The 17,655-nt window shown below is 38.9% G+C and overlaps 1 protein-coding gene across 2 annotated transcripts in view; it reads left to right on the top strand.

Annotated features, from left to right (window-relative positions):
* Rpgrip1l (RPGRIP1 like) overlaps window positions 1-17,655 on the top strand; it is a 113,941-nt gene that overhangs the window by 32,429 nt on the left and 63,857 nt on the right. For both annotated transcript variants that reach the window (XM_075976873.1, XM_075976874.1), the window contains exons 10-15: window positions 2,222-2,361; window positions 7,661-7,767; window positions 8,271-8,321; window positions 9,231-9,410; window positions 10,003-10,120; window positions 13,709-14,161. In XM_075976873.1, the coding sequence (XP_075832988.1) occupies window positions 2,222-2,361; window positions 7,661-7,767; window positions 8,271-8,321; window positions 9,231-9,410; window positions 10,003-10,120; window positions 13,709-14,161 (1,049 nt within the window). The remainder of the gene's footprint in view (window positions 1-2,221; window positions 2,362-7,660; window positions 7,768-8,270; window positions 8,322-9,230; window positions 9,411-10,002; window positions 10,121-13,708; window positions 14,162-17,655) is intronic.

The raw sequence follows: 17,655 nt of genomic DNA, 5'->3' as shown, positions 1-17,655 counted from the left end.
GTATATACAAAAACATTTTCATGAATAAAAAGTTCTTAAACACTCTTCTCATATGCAGATTTAATCATGTATATGGCCCTTACAAAGAAAATGGAGCCAGATGTGGTTCACCATTTATAGCTACACAGATGGCTCCAAGCATAAAGGAATATAGTAAATTCAAAAGGAATTCCTCATGAAACTCCAGTGGAATGCAGTCCTAAATTTAGAGGGAAGATAGCAGTGGGCTAAATTCAGATTGACTTATGCTGATTTACACTAGTATTTTGTGGGTTTGGAGAAACCAGGCTGCTAAATTGTTCTTAATTTAAACACACACAGCTTCTGATGTTCCTGCCAGATTAGCTGCTGGTGATCTGCTGTGCGCACACTGTTGGAATACTACTGTTTCTAATTGCTGGCATCTCAGGGAATGGATGCTGTGCCTATTTCATCATGATAAGTTTTTTTCTGGGTGGTGCATGTTTTTAATGATAGAAGGCACACATACATACATGTACTATTCATGCATATGTATTAATTTGGCTAGACACAGAAATTATATACATTCATTTTAAGTGAATTTGTAAAGGAATATTTTTTAGTATTTAAAGTATATATGCTTTATTTAGATTCCATTTAAGTCTAGGTAATTCTACCTTTGACAAAAATTAGCTTAAGATATTAACATATCAGTTTCTACGTTTTTTTTTTAAGGATCCGTATGTGAAATGAGAACACTGATAGAGGAAAACAGATGTCATCTGTAGAGTGACATCTAGAATTCCTTTTGTTTTTAAGGTGATATTATTTTAAATGCAATAAAAATATTCAAAATGTGAAATGAATACACAGTTGTTTTTTTTTTTAAAAAACTGTGTCTTCTACAGAAAGTATCTCTTGGAATAAAAGCTCAGGACAAGTTGGGAGCAGCATCAGGGTCAATTTTCAACAGTACATTTCTTTTCCATTTACTTTGTCATTGGTATAAAAGCAGATTTTATAGATTTTTGTTTCATTTACTGAATTTAAAATAAGTAGAGGGGTCAAAGCTGTGGGTGATTACTCAGTCAAGTCAGGCTGCGCAGATAATGGTTTTCTGCTGAAATGCAGATCAAGATCAGTTTTCCGAAGTCTGGCTCTCACCTGGAAAGCTGCAGGAACATGGATTGCCAGGCTTTTTCTTTGCAATGTCCCTGAGTGTCAGCGAGGCAAGCGGCTGTAGCACCGGTGTGGACCGCGCTCAGGCCCCCTGGATGAGGAAATAGTTGATTTCTCCCTCTGTGTAGCGTCTAGTTACTCCTATCCTTTCCTTTCTTCTAGTGTGCTATGCCTTGATCACTAGCAGATTTAAACCCGAACTGAAACTGCTTTGGGCTGCGGGCTTGCAGATGTAGCTCAGTGGGTAGAGGGTTTGCACAAAGCCCTGGGTTCTATCCCCAGCATCACACAAAACAGATGTGGGGGTGCACACCTGCAGTCTCTGGAGAGGTAGAAGCCAGAAGGCCAGAAGTTCAAGGTCATTTTCAGGGACTTGGGGAGTTCAAGGCCAGCCTGTGCCAGAGACCCTGTCTCCAAAAAAAACAAAAAATGTGCTACATTTTTAATAAGGAATCAATTATAATCCTGTCTTCATGATCTTAGTAAATTAGAGGCACTCACTTTATAATAATCTGTGTTAAAAGTAAAATTATTTGTTCTTAGCCTATTGCTTTTGTCTTTTGTGTTAAACGTCCTTTGCACCACTTCTTAGTATCAGAATTACCACCTTGTGGTTCGGTATACCATCATTTATGTTTGTGTTATCACAGACTCCCAATTTCCTCAGAATTAAAGAGGAGGTGGAAAACGCTTTTCCTCAGTATTGGGTGAGTGGGCTTTGTAAGTGGGAGAGGACAGTTTCGCCTGTCAGTTGCTGAGGTTTGGAACCGTGGATTCCTCTGGAGTATGTACAGTATCTGAATTCCTTTACTAGTCCACAAAAGCTGCATGTTGCCAACTTTTCTGACTTTGGAGCTCTAAATTAAGGCCAGTTCCTTTGCTCATCCCACAAACTCTTTCATGTTCCCTAACCGCAGCCTGAGCAAGGCGCCTTGGTTTCAACAGCAGCAGAGCAGCATATGTTTACTTAATTCCTAAGACATGATGACAGTGGTCTCCGTGCCACTAAAAGCTTTCTCTTTATTATTTTCGGGTGAAGCTGATTTGCCAGCTCTCCCTGCATGTCACGTGTGTTTTGCAGTGCCTTCAGTGCTGCCCAGGAAGAACAGTGGAAGTTAAAGGAGCAGCAGATGAAAGTGCAGATTGCTCAGCTCGAAACTGCCCTAAAATCTGATCTAACAGACAAAACTGAAGTCCTTGACAAATTAAAGACTGAAAGAGGTACAGAGAAATAACCACCTGTTTACTTCTGCAGACATCTGATGCTTATTTGCGGAGTCAATCAGTACTTCTTGTATACCTACTGTTTGCCAATCATCCTGCTGTCCTCTGGGAACACAGCTTGTGTGTGTGTGTGTGTGTGTGTGTGTGTGTGTGTGTGTGTGTGTGTGTAATACAGCCAAACATACATGCCAAAAGAACTTTTTTCTCATAGTCGCTTTTATCTAGGTTGTCTTCATTAATATCCTTAAATCTGAACTTCTCTTTGACAGAAAACAAGTATTTATTAAGCACCAGTATGTGCTCAGTATTGTTGTAAGTTTTGAGGATACAGCAACTAAGACAAAGACTTGCCCACATAAGACATGGAGGCCAACAATAGCTAGAGACGTCTGTAATGGCTCAGGTAGTGGCAGATACAGTGGGGAAAACCCAAAGTAGGGACAAATAAGAGAAATAGTTTCTGGCTGGTTTTGATAGATCAAACTGAACAATCTAATAGTGAGATGTTAAATCTATTCTCTTAACCAAAACACTTTGTCAGAATGTCCCTGTTAAAATAATAATCATTAAGCAGAATCATTAGGTCTTGTCTCCTAGAAATAAAATGTAATTAAAGATGTCTGGACTGTTGTACTGCACACAGACACATGCATTCCCAGTGCAAATGGATAGAAAGCAGGAGTGGCAGATTATTTTTACTCAAGCGTTGTACCTGTGTCTGCACCCATGAGATACACCTAGGAATGTAGTAATAAGCTTGGTCCTTTGGAACATTTGCAATTCAGTTACATGAGAATTTTAAAAGTTTAATATAGCCAGACATGGTGGCACATGCCTGTAATCATAGCACTCAGGAGACCAAGACAGAAGAATTGTAAATTCCAGATCCCTTGGGCTACATAGTAAGACCCTGTGTTAACAACAACAAAAAGGCAAATATAGACTCAGTTGTACTATTACCACAGGGTCACATTTTATTAACTAAATGGAAGAGAATTTTTCATGTTTAATGTTCCTAAAATTAGAGTGCATCCATAAGCAGTAACACCTTAAAACAGGCTAGACATGTTTTATACATTTCAACAAGCCTGAAATAGGAACACATACTCGATGGAGTCTTTATTCCAGTGAAGCACAGTAGTCAATATTTTCTACCACGTGCTCAAATTGACTGATATGTTAATTATGAGTATCTCTAGAGGACTGTTGATGGGACTACATGGTGACATGACTTCTTACTTAGCGGGTTTCTTATCTTCACGTCACTATTGAGTCATACTGGAGTGCTGCTTCTTAATAGTTGCTCAGTAAATACATGAAGTAGAGGTGCCCTATCGCCCCATTCCATTTTCCAAAATAGATAAATTGCACATTCTTAAATGACAAGGGAAATAAGGAATAGCAAGATAGCCCAGCAGGTAAAAGCATCCTGCCACCAAGCCTTTACAAACTGAGTTTGATCCCCCAAGTCACACATGGTAGGAGAGAGCTGCCTTCTGCATCTTGTCCTCTGACCTCACGCACACCATGGCCCCCGCATTCCCCCCACACATACACAATGAATAATTACATAATTAATTTTACAGAGAAAGGGAAATGAAATAAACCTATTTTATTTCTATTTTCTCTGCATTTTCTTAAAGATATCAAGAATTCCAACATTTTGTCTTCTACACATCTGAATTGATTCTCAAAGGGTAGAATCTTAATTTCTTTTTAAACTATTGTTTTTAATTTATTTGGAGAACTCTTATTATTAAGTATTGTAGTTCCTCAGATACTCTAATTTGCCTAGTCCACCCCCATCTTCTTTGCTGGTTCTTCCCTTTAAGGATTTTCAGAATTTTGAAAGTAACGCATGAACACATGAAAGAGACCTAGGCCCTGTTGCAGCCCTCAAGTCAATCTTACTGATACTTACGGTTCTTGTGTTGGTGTATGTGTGGATTTAGTTTTATAATATGCCCTTTTAGTCACTGAATTTTGAGTCAATATTCTGGTAGAAATTTAAACCCATGTCACCATTGTTGACAGTGCCTGTTACAGTTTCTCAGTGTAAGATATCCTGAAGATGACTCTGCAGTTGCTTATGATACATATTCAGGAAGTAATTTTTAACATCATAGGCCAAATCTTCCAACATGAAAACCCTCCTTAACACATTAATATAATTATTTTCTAAGTAAAAGTTGCTGGATCTGTGATTTTCCAGTTATTTTCTTTGAAGGGTTTAAATTTACAAATCTAAGAATTTAAGTCTTTATAAAAATATTCAAATGAATCAAAGAAAATAAGTTAAAATAATATGAAGAAAAATATTCTAGATTTTAATTATTTTGGGGAAATAAACAAAAAATTTGTAATTATCTATTTAAGGAAGTCTTTGAATATGATGAAAGTTCCTTTCGTGGTACAGATTTTGAGATGGTTTAATTTGACTGTGAACTCTGCTCACACATTTGCCTTTTCTTGTATCAAGTGTCCCTTGCCGAAGATGCTTCCCTGGCTTCTTGTAGTCATTCATCTAACCGGCAAGTTATTTTTAGAGAATATTCACCTCTTTATTCAAGGTACAAATTAGTTTCAGATTGTGTGAATATGTGGGGAAGGATATGTAAATGCAGTTTGCATTTGGTTAATGCTTAAATTAACTGCATGTGTTTAAGGGCTTGCTTTTGAACGTTCCTTTCTATCTTTAGCTGAAATGCATAATTCAGCATAATGCATATGGTTATATTGATCACAGCTGAAGATATTAGCACAAAGGAGCTCTGAAAATTGTTTAGTTGAATTGTTCTCTGCACTGTTATTAATGGCGTGCTGGAAGAATGTAAGTTTAAAGAGTGAAATGGTATCTCATTTGAATAAAATGCTGTTTAACTTAACCTGCTTTTTGTCAAATCAGAAGGTAAGGCGGTTGTTTTTCATCTCTTGCAGAGTGTTTTGATTTTTTATATTATAATTCAGCAAGCCTGCTTCCTCTTTGAACTGTAGCCGTTTTGGTACTTCTTAAAGACCCAAAACATATTCTAAATAAGCAGCTTGATAAAGAAAGACTCTAGTGTATAATTCTACATAAATTCTGTAAAGAGGTCAGCAGTGCTCAGTGGTGTTTCTTCATTAAGTTATTCTCCCACAAATGGCATTCTATTTTTAAAATATCAGTGAATGGGGACATAGCTGTCAAAACAAAAAAAGAGTAAAAGGATGGAAATGCTCATATAATTTTATTTGCATCTCCTGATATATTCATAGCTGTACAGAATTGAAAGGATTAAAAAAAACTAGAGCATAGGAAAGATCACAGTGTACACTGTGTCCATGCTAAGAAGGAGCAGTGTGCCAGTGGACAGCGGTTCCCAACCTTCCTAATGCTGCGACCCTCTAATACAGTTCCTCATGTTGTTGTGAACCATAAAATTCTTTTCGTTGCTACTTTGTAACTGTTTTTGTTGGTACTTCATAACTATAATTTTGCTACTGTCATGAGTCATAATGTAAATATCTCTGTTTTCCAATGGTCTTAGTTGACCCCTGTGAAGTTCGACCCCCAAGTTGAGAGCTGCTGCCTTTGTGCCTCAATTACATCTTAGAGTTCCTGCTTGTGCAGACCACAGAGTGAATTCAGTTACCATCAGCACCTAGGGTTCCCCTCTCTCTCTTAGTTACCGTCTCTGTTGTTACTTTTCTTAGTCTATCATTGTACCATTCATTGTTATTTTGTTATTCTCTGTCAAGCCCCTCTGGCTTCTAGTTGTTTTAACTGGATCAGTACAAGGAATACCACATTACCATTGTATCCCCCCCCACAAAAGTTTATTTTGTAAGAATTCATAATGATAATTAATGCTAATTTTTAGTTGAGAGACAAGTGCTTGGCCTATACCTTCAAATTTTTGAGGTGTTTTTCACACTTTGAAATTCCTTTAGTTTACTGAATTTAAGCAATTTATACCATATAATAATATACAATAACCTTTAACTTTATATCCATATAATAGAAGTGTTTGTGTATTTAATAAAGTACCTCTGTATCTTTATATACCTGAGGATTTCCAGGAACTATATGATATTAAAGTCTTACCAAATTTAGCTATTTCCTCTTAACTGTGTAATTTAACATTTTTACTGTGTGAAGTATTTATAGCTTAGGGAAACAAAGCCTTCAAAAAAGGCAGGGACATATTTCTATATAACATCCAGTCAGACTGAAGATGCATTCATGGGAAGAATTCTTGGCAAATGTGTTACTTAATTTTTTATTAACAAAAGGAAAGAAAATGTACAACTTGAATTTAATTTATTTGAATAAACAAAAATTGAGATCAAAAAGAAATTGAGAGACACACTCTGGATGGCATGGTCTAGAAGTGGTCCACCAGGAGTCAGCAAAGCAGAGTAACTGCCCACCACAGTGAAGACCGTGGGAGTACACTTAGGAACACAGTGCTGAAGAATGTAGTGCACGTGCCTGTGGCCTTCAGTGGCTTTTCTGTTTAATGTGTCTACGTGGTTTTGCCTGCATGAGTTTCTATATACCATGTGCATGCAGTGCCTGCAGAGGCCAGAAGAGGGTACCAGATTCCCTTGAAATGGAGTTACAAGTGGTTATAAGGTGCCATGGGGGGTGGCTGGAAATTGAACCCAGATCCTCTGGAAAAACCACCACAGTTTGTAACTGCTGAGCCATCTTTCTAGCCCATGTCCTACTGATGGCAGGAACCGTGAGCTCAGAATACAGTTGAGTTATCATTGGTGCTGCTTCAAAATCTCTCCTGTTGGAACAGATTTGTTAGGGATATGGCTGATTAAGTTATGAATTTAGAGTTTATAAAATAAGTGATCTTGTTTTAATACAAAGACTTTATGCTAAGTGAGGAAAAGAAAATTCAAAGAAGTCAATCAGAACACTAAAAAACAAAATTTTTTTTTGCATGTCTTTCAGGACCCTTAATAAGTAAGTAAAAATCATATATTTAGAAACGTATATTCTTAGGCATTTTAAGTAGAATGCTCCTTTGAAGTTCCAGAAACCGCAGTTTCCTTGTATTCATGCTGGGAACTGAAGTCTTAAGTTTCTGATAAGCGAGTGAGTCATGTGGCGGGCACATGATGGTCTCCATTGTGTCTTCAGCCGCTGCTGCCTTCATCTAAGGGGCAGGTTCCTGTCTCCTCTGGCCTGAATGGCACTAGAGCCAGCTTGGTGTGTGTGTGTAGCCGAATTTAAATTTGTTTAAAAGTGTTCTTCAACACAGTTCTCACTTACCTTTCTAATCGTGCTGACTTTGTTTTTAAGACCAAAATGAGAAGCTCGTGCAAGAGAACAGAGAGCTCCAGCTGCAGTGTCTGCAGCAGAGGCAGCAGCTGGATGAGCTGAAAAGCCGCATGAGGTTTTTCAACCAGGTGACTTGTTCCCTTCTTCAGTGTGCGTGTGTGTGTGTGTGCGTGTGTGTGTGTGTGCGTGCGTGTGTGTGCGTGCGTGTGTGTGTGTGCGTGCGTGCATGTGTGTGTGTGCGTGCGTGTGCGTGCGTGTGTGTGTGCGTGTGCGTGCGTGTGTGCGTGCGTGCGTGCGTGTGTGTGTGCGTGTGCGTGCGTGTGTGCGTGCGTGCGTGTGCGCGTGTGCGCGTGTGCGTGTGCATGTGCGTGTGTGTGTGTGTGTGTGTGTGTGTGTGTGTAACACAGAAAGAAACAGTGCACAGCAAAGCAAGAAACATAGATGTGTCCTTTGGTTTATTAGCTAGCATACCTGGTTGTTTATGTTCTGTGGGGCTATTCTGAGTAGCTGAAATATCCTGAGTACTAGGTTTCTTAAATTCATGGCCTCCGGGTTCCTAGTCAGTCAGTCTCATGGGAATCTGTGCTGGAAGCTAACCCCCCACTGTGGGCTCTGACTTTCTTTCTCACAGGAGAGCGATATCGATGCTGACGACCTGAGTGAGGCACTCCTGCTTATAAAGGTAGCATTTTCAAAATGAGCCATCGAGTCCATGGCTCCCTGTTTCCATATAATGATGACCTTTGTCTATATTTGTTAGTTTTTCTTTTCTTTTATTTATTTATTTATTTATTTTTGGTTTTTCGAGACAGGGTTTCTCTGTGGTTTTGGAGCCTGTCCTGGAACTAGCTCTTGTAGACCAGGCTGGTCTCGAACTCACAGAGATCCGCCTGCCTCTGCCTCCCGAGTGCTGGGATTAAAGGCATGCGCCACCACCGCCCGGCTTGACCTTTGTCTATAAACCATAATTAGAGAGTAAATTATTTGTGCATGTTCTAAAACTCACTGCATCGTAGTGCATGCATGTTTGGGGGGGAGAGGGGGAAGTGATGGAGAGAGAGCACAATGATGTACTAATATTCGGGAAATGGTTAGATGACATTTAGTTACAGCATATGCATATTTCATAGTGACACCAAAGTCACATTAACGTTGAGCTCAGCACTCTTATTTAAAGCCCTACTTTAAATTGACTACAAAAGACAATTTTTTTTTTATCTGACCCACTGTAAAACCAAGCTGGCCTTCTTAAACGAGGTGTTGAACCATAAATATAACACAAAGGTATTGTTTAGTTTCGAGATACTGTTATCTACAAGTATACTTTTTATGTTTATATCATAGTATACATTTTGATAAGATGAAAAATAAATGTTTGTGATTTCATTTTTTTATGAAGTTGATAAACTTTTTATTTCACTGTAATTGTTTTAAATATATATGCAAATGTATATATTAGCAATGCTTTGTTTCTAGTAGAAAAATGGAAGTGTGTGAATTCAATTAAAGTGTTTCTTGATGGATCACATTAATTCACACGGTCACATTCTGCAAATTCTTGTTCCAATTTAAACTTTTGGTTTTACTTTAGGCTCAGAAAGAACAAAAGAATGGAGACCTTTCATTTTTAGAAAAAGTGGACAACAAACTTAATAAAGATCTAGAACATTCCATGAAAGAACTTCAAGCAACTCATGCAGAAACAGTACAAGAACTTGAAAAGACAAGAAATATGCTAATTATGCAACATAAAATCAATAAAGACTATCAGGTACTGTCAGACACTAAGTCAAGACGGTGTATTTTCTGTGATACTCTCCTAATGATTGTCTTTTCAGAGAAGCTTTCGCATTACCCTCTTTTATTATCTGTTGTCGCCTTTATTAAGTATCAGTACATTCCTGTAATTCAGCCCTGTGACTAGAGTTGGGGAAATAGTTTCAAAGCAGATGATTGAAGCCTTGGCCTAGGGAAGTTCCTGGAGGCAGGAACCTCACCTCCACTAGTGTCACTGAGGTCTGACCGTCCAAAAGCCCCGTCACAGCTGTCCTGTCAGCTTTCAATAGTGTGAACATTTGGCTGCAAAAGAGGAAGCCACTGCCCTGTAAGCTTTGTGACAGGTGGGCACTGTGATTTAGAGCTCCTGCTAGCCATCCAAACAATGTCAAAATCATCCTGGCTTTGAAACTCCAACTAGAAGTACTTGATTCATAACATGGTAGCCTTGAGTTCCGTCTAGGAAATGTTTGAATCCTAGCATGGTGGTTTTACAGCTCCATCTTCAAATGCTTGGCTCAAAGTCGCTTTGACAGATGCAAATAGGATAATCATAAGTAGTGGACCTTGCTGTCTTTTATTTTTAGATGGAAGTTGAGGCGGTGACTCAGAAGATGGAAAATTTGCAGCAAGATTATGAACTCAAAGTGGAACAATATGTTCATCTTCTTGATATCCGGACTGCACGCATCCAGAAGCTTGAAGGTACAGTGTGCACAGTTTTATGGCAGTTGAGAATGCCGTCCAAACCCTTACTCACAATATCTTCCTGCTCTGTTTTTTTCAAAGTTTGAAGCTGGAATAAGTTACCAAATGACTATTTCATCTTATTCTCTTCTACTGAAGAATGTTTAGTAGGAATTTTCAACAATTCGCTGCTTTCAGATTCAGTATGGCGATCAAGATTTCAAAGTGGTCATAAAGTGTCACAGACTCAAGTCTCACACACCTTTGTGATTTCCCCTCTAGCGGCATGAGCATCTTAGCCGGTTCTAAGTGCTTGCTCTTTATCAGATTTCACTTTGCCCATTCCCAGCACCAGCTTTTGTTCCTGATGTTTTTCTGCCTAAACTTCTTTTCTTCCTTGACATCAAGATAATACCCTTCTGTATTTCAAAATCTAACTTGGTGCTTAGCATGCCAGGAAATGGCTCTGCTTGAGTCAACCACCATCCCTTTACCTGAAATGCCCCCAGAGTGATTTTCCAAATTTAGCAAATACAGACGTTATCTTAAAGAGCTCTTTGTGGCAGTACATGCGTGGAATCCCAGTTTTCTAGGGGATAAAGCAGGAGGAATACAGATTCAAAGCCAGCTTGCCCACCATGATGATTCATGGTCAGCCTGGGCTATCTAGAGAGATCCTATCTTAAGAATGGATGTAAACACAGAAGGTTCCGTACTGCCTCCAGCTGTATGTGTACTTTGTATCTCAAGTGACAGTGGAAACTTTATGCACTTCCCCAGCTAGAAGCCACAACAACCCTCCGCTTCTTTCTGCCACTTGTCTCACTTCACATCTAGGATGATTTTTCTTATTCTTGGGGTAGAGCGTTTGTGTCTGTCACACACACATGCACACATGCATGCGCACTTGTGTATGTATGTGATGGCCCCTTATCTTCTGTGAAATCTGTATGTCCTAGGGTGGAGTCTGTGTGTGTGTATGTGATGGACCCATATCTTCTGTGAAATCTGTATGTTCTGTAGATAGAACATTATATTGTGTATTATATTGCCATTGTTTCACTGATACCTGCTATGGTATGAATATCTGATGTGGGATTTCCCTCTGTATGCTGTGAAATATTAGTTATAATTACAGTTTTCTTTAGTTATAATAAAAGATAAAGTAGATATAAATATTGTAACTGTAATTCTTGTTTGATACCTGTTTTATTATATGTAACTTTACTAGGTCAGAGTAAAAACCTTCCTTTTTATTTAGACAGAAAAGGGGAGGTGATGTGGGATTTCCCTCTGTATGCTGTGAATACATTTGGTTAATAAAGAAACTTCTTTGGGCGGTAGAAGTGCACGCCTTTAATCCCAGCACTCGGGAGGCAGAGGCAGGTGGATCTCTGTGAGTTCGAGACCAGCCTGGTCTACAGAGCTAGTTCCAGGACAGGCTCCAAAACCACAGAGAAACCCTGTCTCGAAAAACCAAAAAAAGGAAACTTCTTTGGGCCTTTTATAGCACAGAATAGGGCAAGGCAGAAATTCCAAGCAGATAGAGGAAGAGAGAGTAGGTAGAGTCAGGGAGAAGCCATGTAGCTGCAGCAGGAGACAGACAGCAGACACCAGATGGAACATTACTGGTAGGCAACAACCATGTGGTGATACACAGATTAATAGAAATGGGTTCATTTAAGATATAAGAGCTAGCCAATAAGAAGTGTGAGCTAATAGGCCAAGCAGTGTTGTAATAATACAGTTTTTGTGTGATTATTTTGGGTCTTAGCAGCCAGGAAAAGAGCAAGTAGTCTCTGCCTACAAATATCATCCCTAGAGTTTCTGCATTGGAAACTCAACAGCAGTGCTTCAGGTTTCCCCATCTGTGTTCTTGCTGTCTACTGTTTGTTTATGATGCCTTAGAGGCTTTGATTGTGTTTATGGAATGAATAGTTGAGTACAGGGGCCAAAATAAAGCCTGCCGGTAAAGGCTTGCAAAGACTTGAATGAAGAATCTTCACTTAGTGACCTCCTTTTTAATCAGTAAGATTCCATGAAACAAACTTTTATTGAGTACTGCATGGAACAAAAGGTACATAGTGATCTTTGACTCCTGGAAAGTTTTGTTCAGTCAAATAAAGGCATTTAGTTAGTTCTTCTTCATAACCAAGAAGTTCTCAAAGTACCCCCAGGTTCTCAACCTAAACTGCTGTAGAAGTCTGCACTGATAAAACTAGTTTTATAATAATATGTTATTTGCCTTTATCATTTTTATTTTCTTACAAGTTTATAATGGAGTTTCCGGAGGCTATATGATGTGTGACATCACAATAGATTAGACCCAACTACAGATCCATATTCCATATTCTTTGCTATTAAGCCAGACCAGGAAGACATTTATAAAAATGTTTTTTTAAAAATTTGAAAGGATTAAAAGAATGCCACTCTCCTTACTTTTTTGGAAATTATAACTTTGAAAAAGATAAATGCTATGATTTATTTTAACATATAATAGGTTATTGTTGTTACATGTAAAAAGACGTTTTTTCTTTTCAGTAAGTATAAATAGTTATCAATAGTTATCAAAAGATTTTTCAGATCCCCAATAACTTTTAAGACTATAAAGTTACTGATGAGATAGACTACTCAAGTACTGAAGACAGTGGACATCAAAGAGACTAGTGCTTACCAATGTAGAAACCAGCAAACCTGCAGAGAGAAAGACCTATAGGATGAAAACAGACATAAGAGGAGGGGGACAATGACATGGAAGTCAAGATAGAGTAATAGTTTTAAAAGGAGAGTGTTCATTACCCTGAAACAAAGAAAAGAAATAACAGAAGGTCAGACACTGCCCAGTCTAGAGCTGAACTGGCTCCTGGTGACTTTTGAAGGGTACTTTCACAGAGGACTAAGGCAGACCTTGTGCAGGAGTGTCTTTTAGGGGCATGGAGACACATTTTATTCCTTCTGGAAATGTAAGCGTAATACTAGGGGGAAGCTGTGCATTTAGAAAGATGCATAACCTTGAAAAAACAACCTTATAAAGTATAACTGATACAATTTTAACTGAGGGTTTAAAGTATAAGTTAGTTTAGTTTAGGCCTGTGTATACAACTGTAAAACTATCACCATAATTGAGATGTAGGGCATATCCATTACCTCCCCGCAAGGAGAGCAGACGTATCCTATTAAACTAAAGAGATGGTATTGGAGACAAAAGAGGTCTACTCTGTAGGATACAGCAAAGCTAGAGGAGCGCATGGCATCTGAATAGTGACGTCAGCTGTCACCTGCCCTTTCTTCTTCCTCTTTCTGCTAAGGCTATCTTACAACTGAAGGTATAATTGTTTTTATTTTTATTCTTTTAATTGTAAATTGATGAATTAGAGCTGCATATATTTTGAAGTTGTAATTTTGTTGTTTAATGACTGGTGTCAAAGCAAGTCTTGAGGGATTTTTGTTGTTAATGAGCATTATTTGAAGAAAATAGCAGTACAGTTATAGACTTTAAGGTGAAGAATATTGCTGAAAGCTGCAGACATCCAGCTGCCTCGGAAACTAGCGTGCATCTGCACATGTGGGCATGTTGACATGTCTAAACTTTGCCTTCCCTTGCAGCCCAGTTAAAGGACATCGCCTACGGCACTAAGCAGTACAAATTTAAAGCGGAAATCATGCCAGATGACTCTGTTGATGAATTTGATGAAACCATCCACCTGGAACGAGGAGAAAACCTGTTTGAAATCCATATCAATAAAGTCACCTTTTCTCCTGAAGCCCTGCAGGCATCTGGTGACAAAGAGCCTGTCACTTTCTGTACCTATGCTTTCTATGACTTTGAACTGCAGACCACTCCCATTGTTCGAGGCCTTCACCCAGAATATAACTTCACTTCTCAATATCTTGTCCACGTAAACGACTTATTTTTGCAGTATATTCAGAAGAACACTGTCACTCTGGAGCTCCACCAAGCCTACAGCACAGATTACGAAACAATTGCAGCTTGTCAGTTGAAATTCCATGAGATTCTAGAAAAAAGCAGCCGAATATTTTGCACAGCAAGTTTAGTTGGTAAGTACAGTTTGTGATCTTTGGATATTTGAATCGCTACATTGGCTTATGTGTTCACTGGCATTCTTCATTTGTATCTTTATTTTTAAAGATTTATTTTATTTTATGTGTACAGTTATTCTGCATCTGTGTGTGTGTGTGTGTGTGTGTGTGTGTGTGTGTGTGTACCACATGCATGCTTGGTGCCATGGCTCCCCTGGAACTGGAGTTACAGACAGTTTGAGCTGCCATGCGTGTTCTGGAATTGAACCTGGGTCGTCTAGAGGAGCACCCACTGCTCCTAACTACTGAGCCATTTCTCCAGCCCCTAATTTGTTTCCTATCTTATACATTAAGGGCATTTTGGATAGGGACAGATCTTTGCTTACAAGTGATTGAACTATCTTTAATATCATGAATGGTGGTGCAAAATAGCTATTAATGATTATGATCTTTATAAATAGCCATTAAACTTTAGGAAGTCAAATGTTTATTTTGATATTGATACTTAAAATGTTCATTGTACTACATTCTTCAAATGCTTCTGAAGATATGTCAACACTGAGTTATAGGAATACTAGTTAGTGGTAAATGGTAAATAAGGCAGACAACGCCTAAGCCTAGAGGAGAAGATAAGTGCACACACACACACATACATATAGATGTAATATCTATATCTATATATATATATATATATATATACTATAGATATATAGTATATATGTATATATAGTAAAGGCAAGAGAACCTGCCCAGTCCACCAACTGTAAAGCTCAATGAGCCAGAGAGGCTTGTGGTATGTAAAGAAGAGTAACAACTAAGGTGAAAAGGCTTTGGCAGACATCAGACACTTGTCTGAAACAGATTCACCACCAGCACAGATCCCAGAAGAGATAAGAGTTCATAACTCTCCCCCTACATCTATGCACAGCACTGAAATCATCTCCTATTATCAGAAACTCCAAAGAAGTCAGTCTAACACTTCCTCTTGTTTGTTCCTTTTTTAAAAAATTTCTTGGCTTGGCTGTGGTATACACCTTTAAGCCCAGCACTCAGGAGGCAGAGACAGGAGAATCTCGAGTTTGAGGCCAGCCTGGTCTACAAAGTGAGTTCCACAATAGCCAGGGCTACACAGAAAAACCCAGTCTTGAAAAATAAAGAAACAAAAAAATTTCCCCTGTACTTCCATGTTTTTCTTTTTAATACACTTGCAATAGTGGTGTTTTCATTTCATAATACTGAAAAGTTATGGTTTTATTTATTCCATTTTCTATATTTGTCTGTTTGCACATAATTTTCCTTATTGGTCAGTCTATTTTATTTTTAATTTTCTAAAATTCTTTTTTTCTTTTGTGTTTCCACTTTCCTTTTCTTCCAAAATACTTTTTAATTTATTGCTTTTAATTTTTAACTAGTGAAAGCATAAGTACACCGTGTGTACTCACTCCCCAGTGCGAGTGCACTTGTTCTCCCTCCCTGCTGCTTGTACTGACACTCTTCTTCCCTACCCTTCCTCCTTCCTCGCCATCTCTTCCCACTCCTGTTTAGTTAGGGCAGCTTGGTTGAGCACGAGTACAGGGCTCTTTCCTGGATTATGGACACTATACTAATCTCTATACTGCTGAAGAGATGTTACCTCTTCCCCTGGTAACCATTAACTGGCAGTAGCTCCTCAGGAGAGAGTGGGGCCTCATGAGCCAAACCCACTCCCACCCTCCCGCCATCCATAAAAAAATGTTGTTCATGTCTTGTGCAAGGTACCCACAGCTGCTGAGTGTTCACCTTTGAAATGGCCTTGCCATATCCAGAATTGTTTTATAGTAGCTCCCCTACCCTCTGGCTCTTATGGTCTTTCAGCCCCCTTTTCTACAAATGTCTTATGGGTCTGGGGAGGGCATATAGATGTCCAGTTTAGGACTGAGCACTCAACAGTCACATATTTCTAGCTCTCTGGCCAGTTAGGGCTCTTCGTATGAACTGCTGCAAAAAGGAGTTTCTCTACCCAAAGCTGAGAATAACACTAGTCTATGCGTATAAACATAATATCATTAGAAGACAGTTTGTCTTATGTTCATTAGTAAAACAACAGTTGTAGACCCCCACCCACCCAAGACCTAGATGATCTTACCAGCCATATGCTTTTGACCATAGTACCAAGCATGTATTCCCTCCCATAGGGCAGTCCCCACATCCATCCAGATAGCAATTGGTTACTCCAAACCAGTCAGGGTACTGTTCCACCAGTAGGCATTTCTTGCCTGACTGCTTGACACTATAGCTTGTCAGGTCCACGCTATGTATGGCCAGTCAGGGTTCCTAGCAGCCACAGCGCTTTCTGGCACTATGAAAGCCAGCCACCAGAGGGAAGCGTCCAGTTTAGTTCCAGGTTGATTGTCCTGTGACCAGTATCTGAAGTGTGTGGTGTCATCACCAACAGTCTTCCCCTGTAGTTCTGTGGGCAAGAGCGATGACAACAGCCCTGTTGTTTTCAGAGCTCCTGAGGCTCTCCTGACAACCACTCACCAAACTTTCAGTGCCAGTATAAACATAATATCATTAGAAGACAGTTTGTCTTATGTTCATTAGTAAAACAATAGTTGTAGACCCCCACCTACCCAAGACCTAGATGATCTTACCAGCCAACTGGCACTGAAAGTTTGGTGTTTAAAGACAAAACACACAAAAAAACATGGCTTCTGGGAATAGTATTTAGAGTACTTCTATTCAAAGTCTGTTTAATGCTTTAGTTTCCTTATAAAGCAGTAGCTTTTTCTATGGCTTTCTTATTCATCCCTAATTTTGTTTCGCCTTCTCCCCCCACTATACTCTTAGTAGAATTTTTACTTGATCTTACTGGTTTAGGGTTTTATATTAGTCTTATTCTTATATTTTTCTAATGTTTTCAAGGTTTCGTGTTTGGGAGGGGAATCTCCTTTTTGTTTATTGTTGTTATTTCTGTCTCTTGTTTTTTCTCCATATACCACAGCATTCTTCCCAGACTTTTCATTTTCCTTTTATTTAACTCTGATCTCTTTGTTTATCAGTTTTCTACATCCTTCTTTTATCTAATTCATTTATTGTTTCTATTTCCACATTTACCCTAAATAATGTTTAGCTTGGGCCGGAGAGATGGCTCAGTGGTTAAGAACACTGATTGCTCTTCTAGAGAACCTGGGTTCAATTCCCAGCACACACTTAGCAACTCACAACTGTCTGTAACGCAACTGCCTATAACTGTCAACACCCTCACACAGACATACATGAAGGCAAAACACAAGTGCATATGAAATAAAAATCAATAATTAACTTTATAGCACACTACACAGCAGCTCTCCGTCTGCATGGTCACTGGTGGATGCTAGTGGGCTGTGAGTGATTTAGGGGTGTCTCGTACCACGCATGGATGTGCTGTTTGCTTTTTCTCAGTAGGCCCTCAAGTGAAGATGGCTCAGTAAGAAAATCCTCAGATAAAACTGAGATCAATATCCAAACAGATTGAAGCACAAATCACAATA

Source organism: Microtus pennsylvanicus, chromosome 6 (genome assembly GCF_037038515.1).
Source record: "Microtus pennsylvanicus isolate mMicPen1 chromosome 6, mMicPen1.hap1, whole genome shotgun sequence".
Classification (NCBI taxonomy): Eukaryota; Metazoa; Chordata; class Mammalia; order Rodentia; family Cricetidae; genus Microtus; species Microtus pennsylvanicus.
Note: the sequence above shows the minus strand (reverse complement) of the source record. Positions and strands in the feature narration are given on the sequence as shown.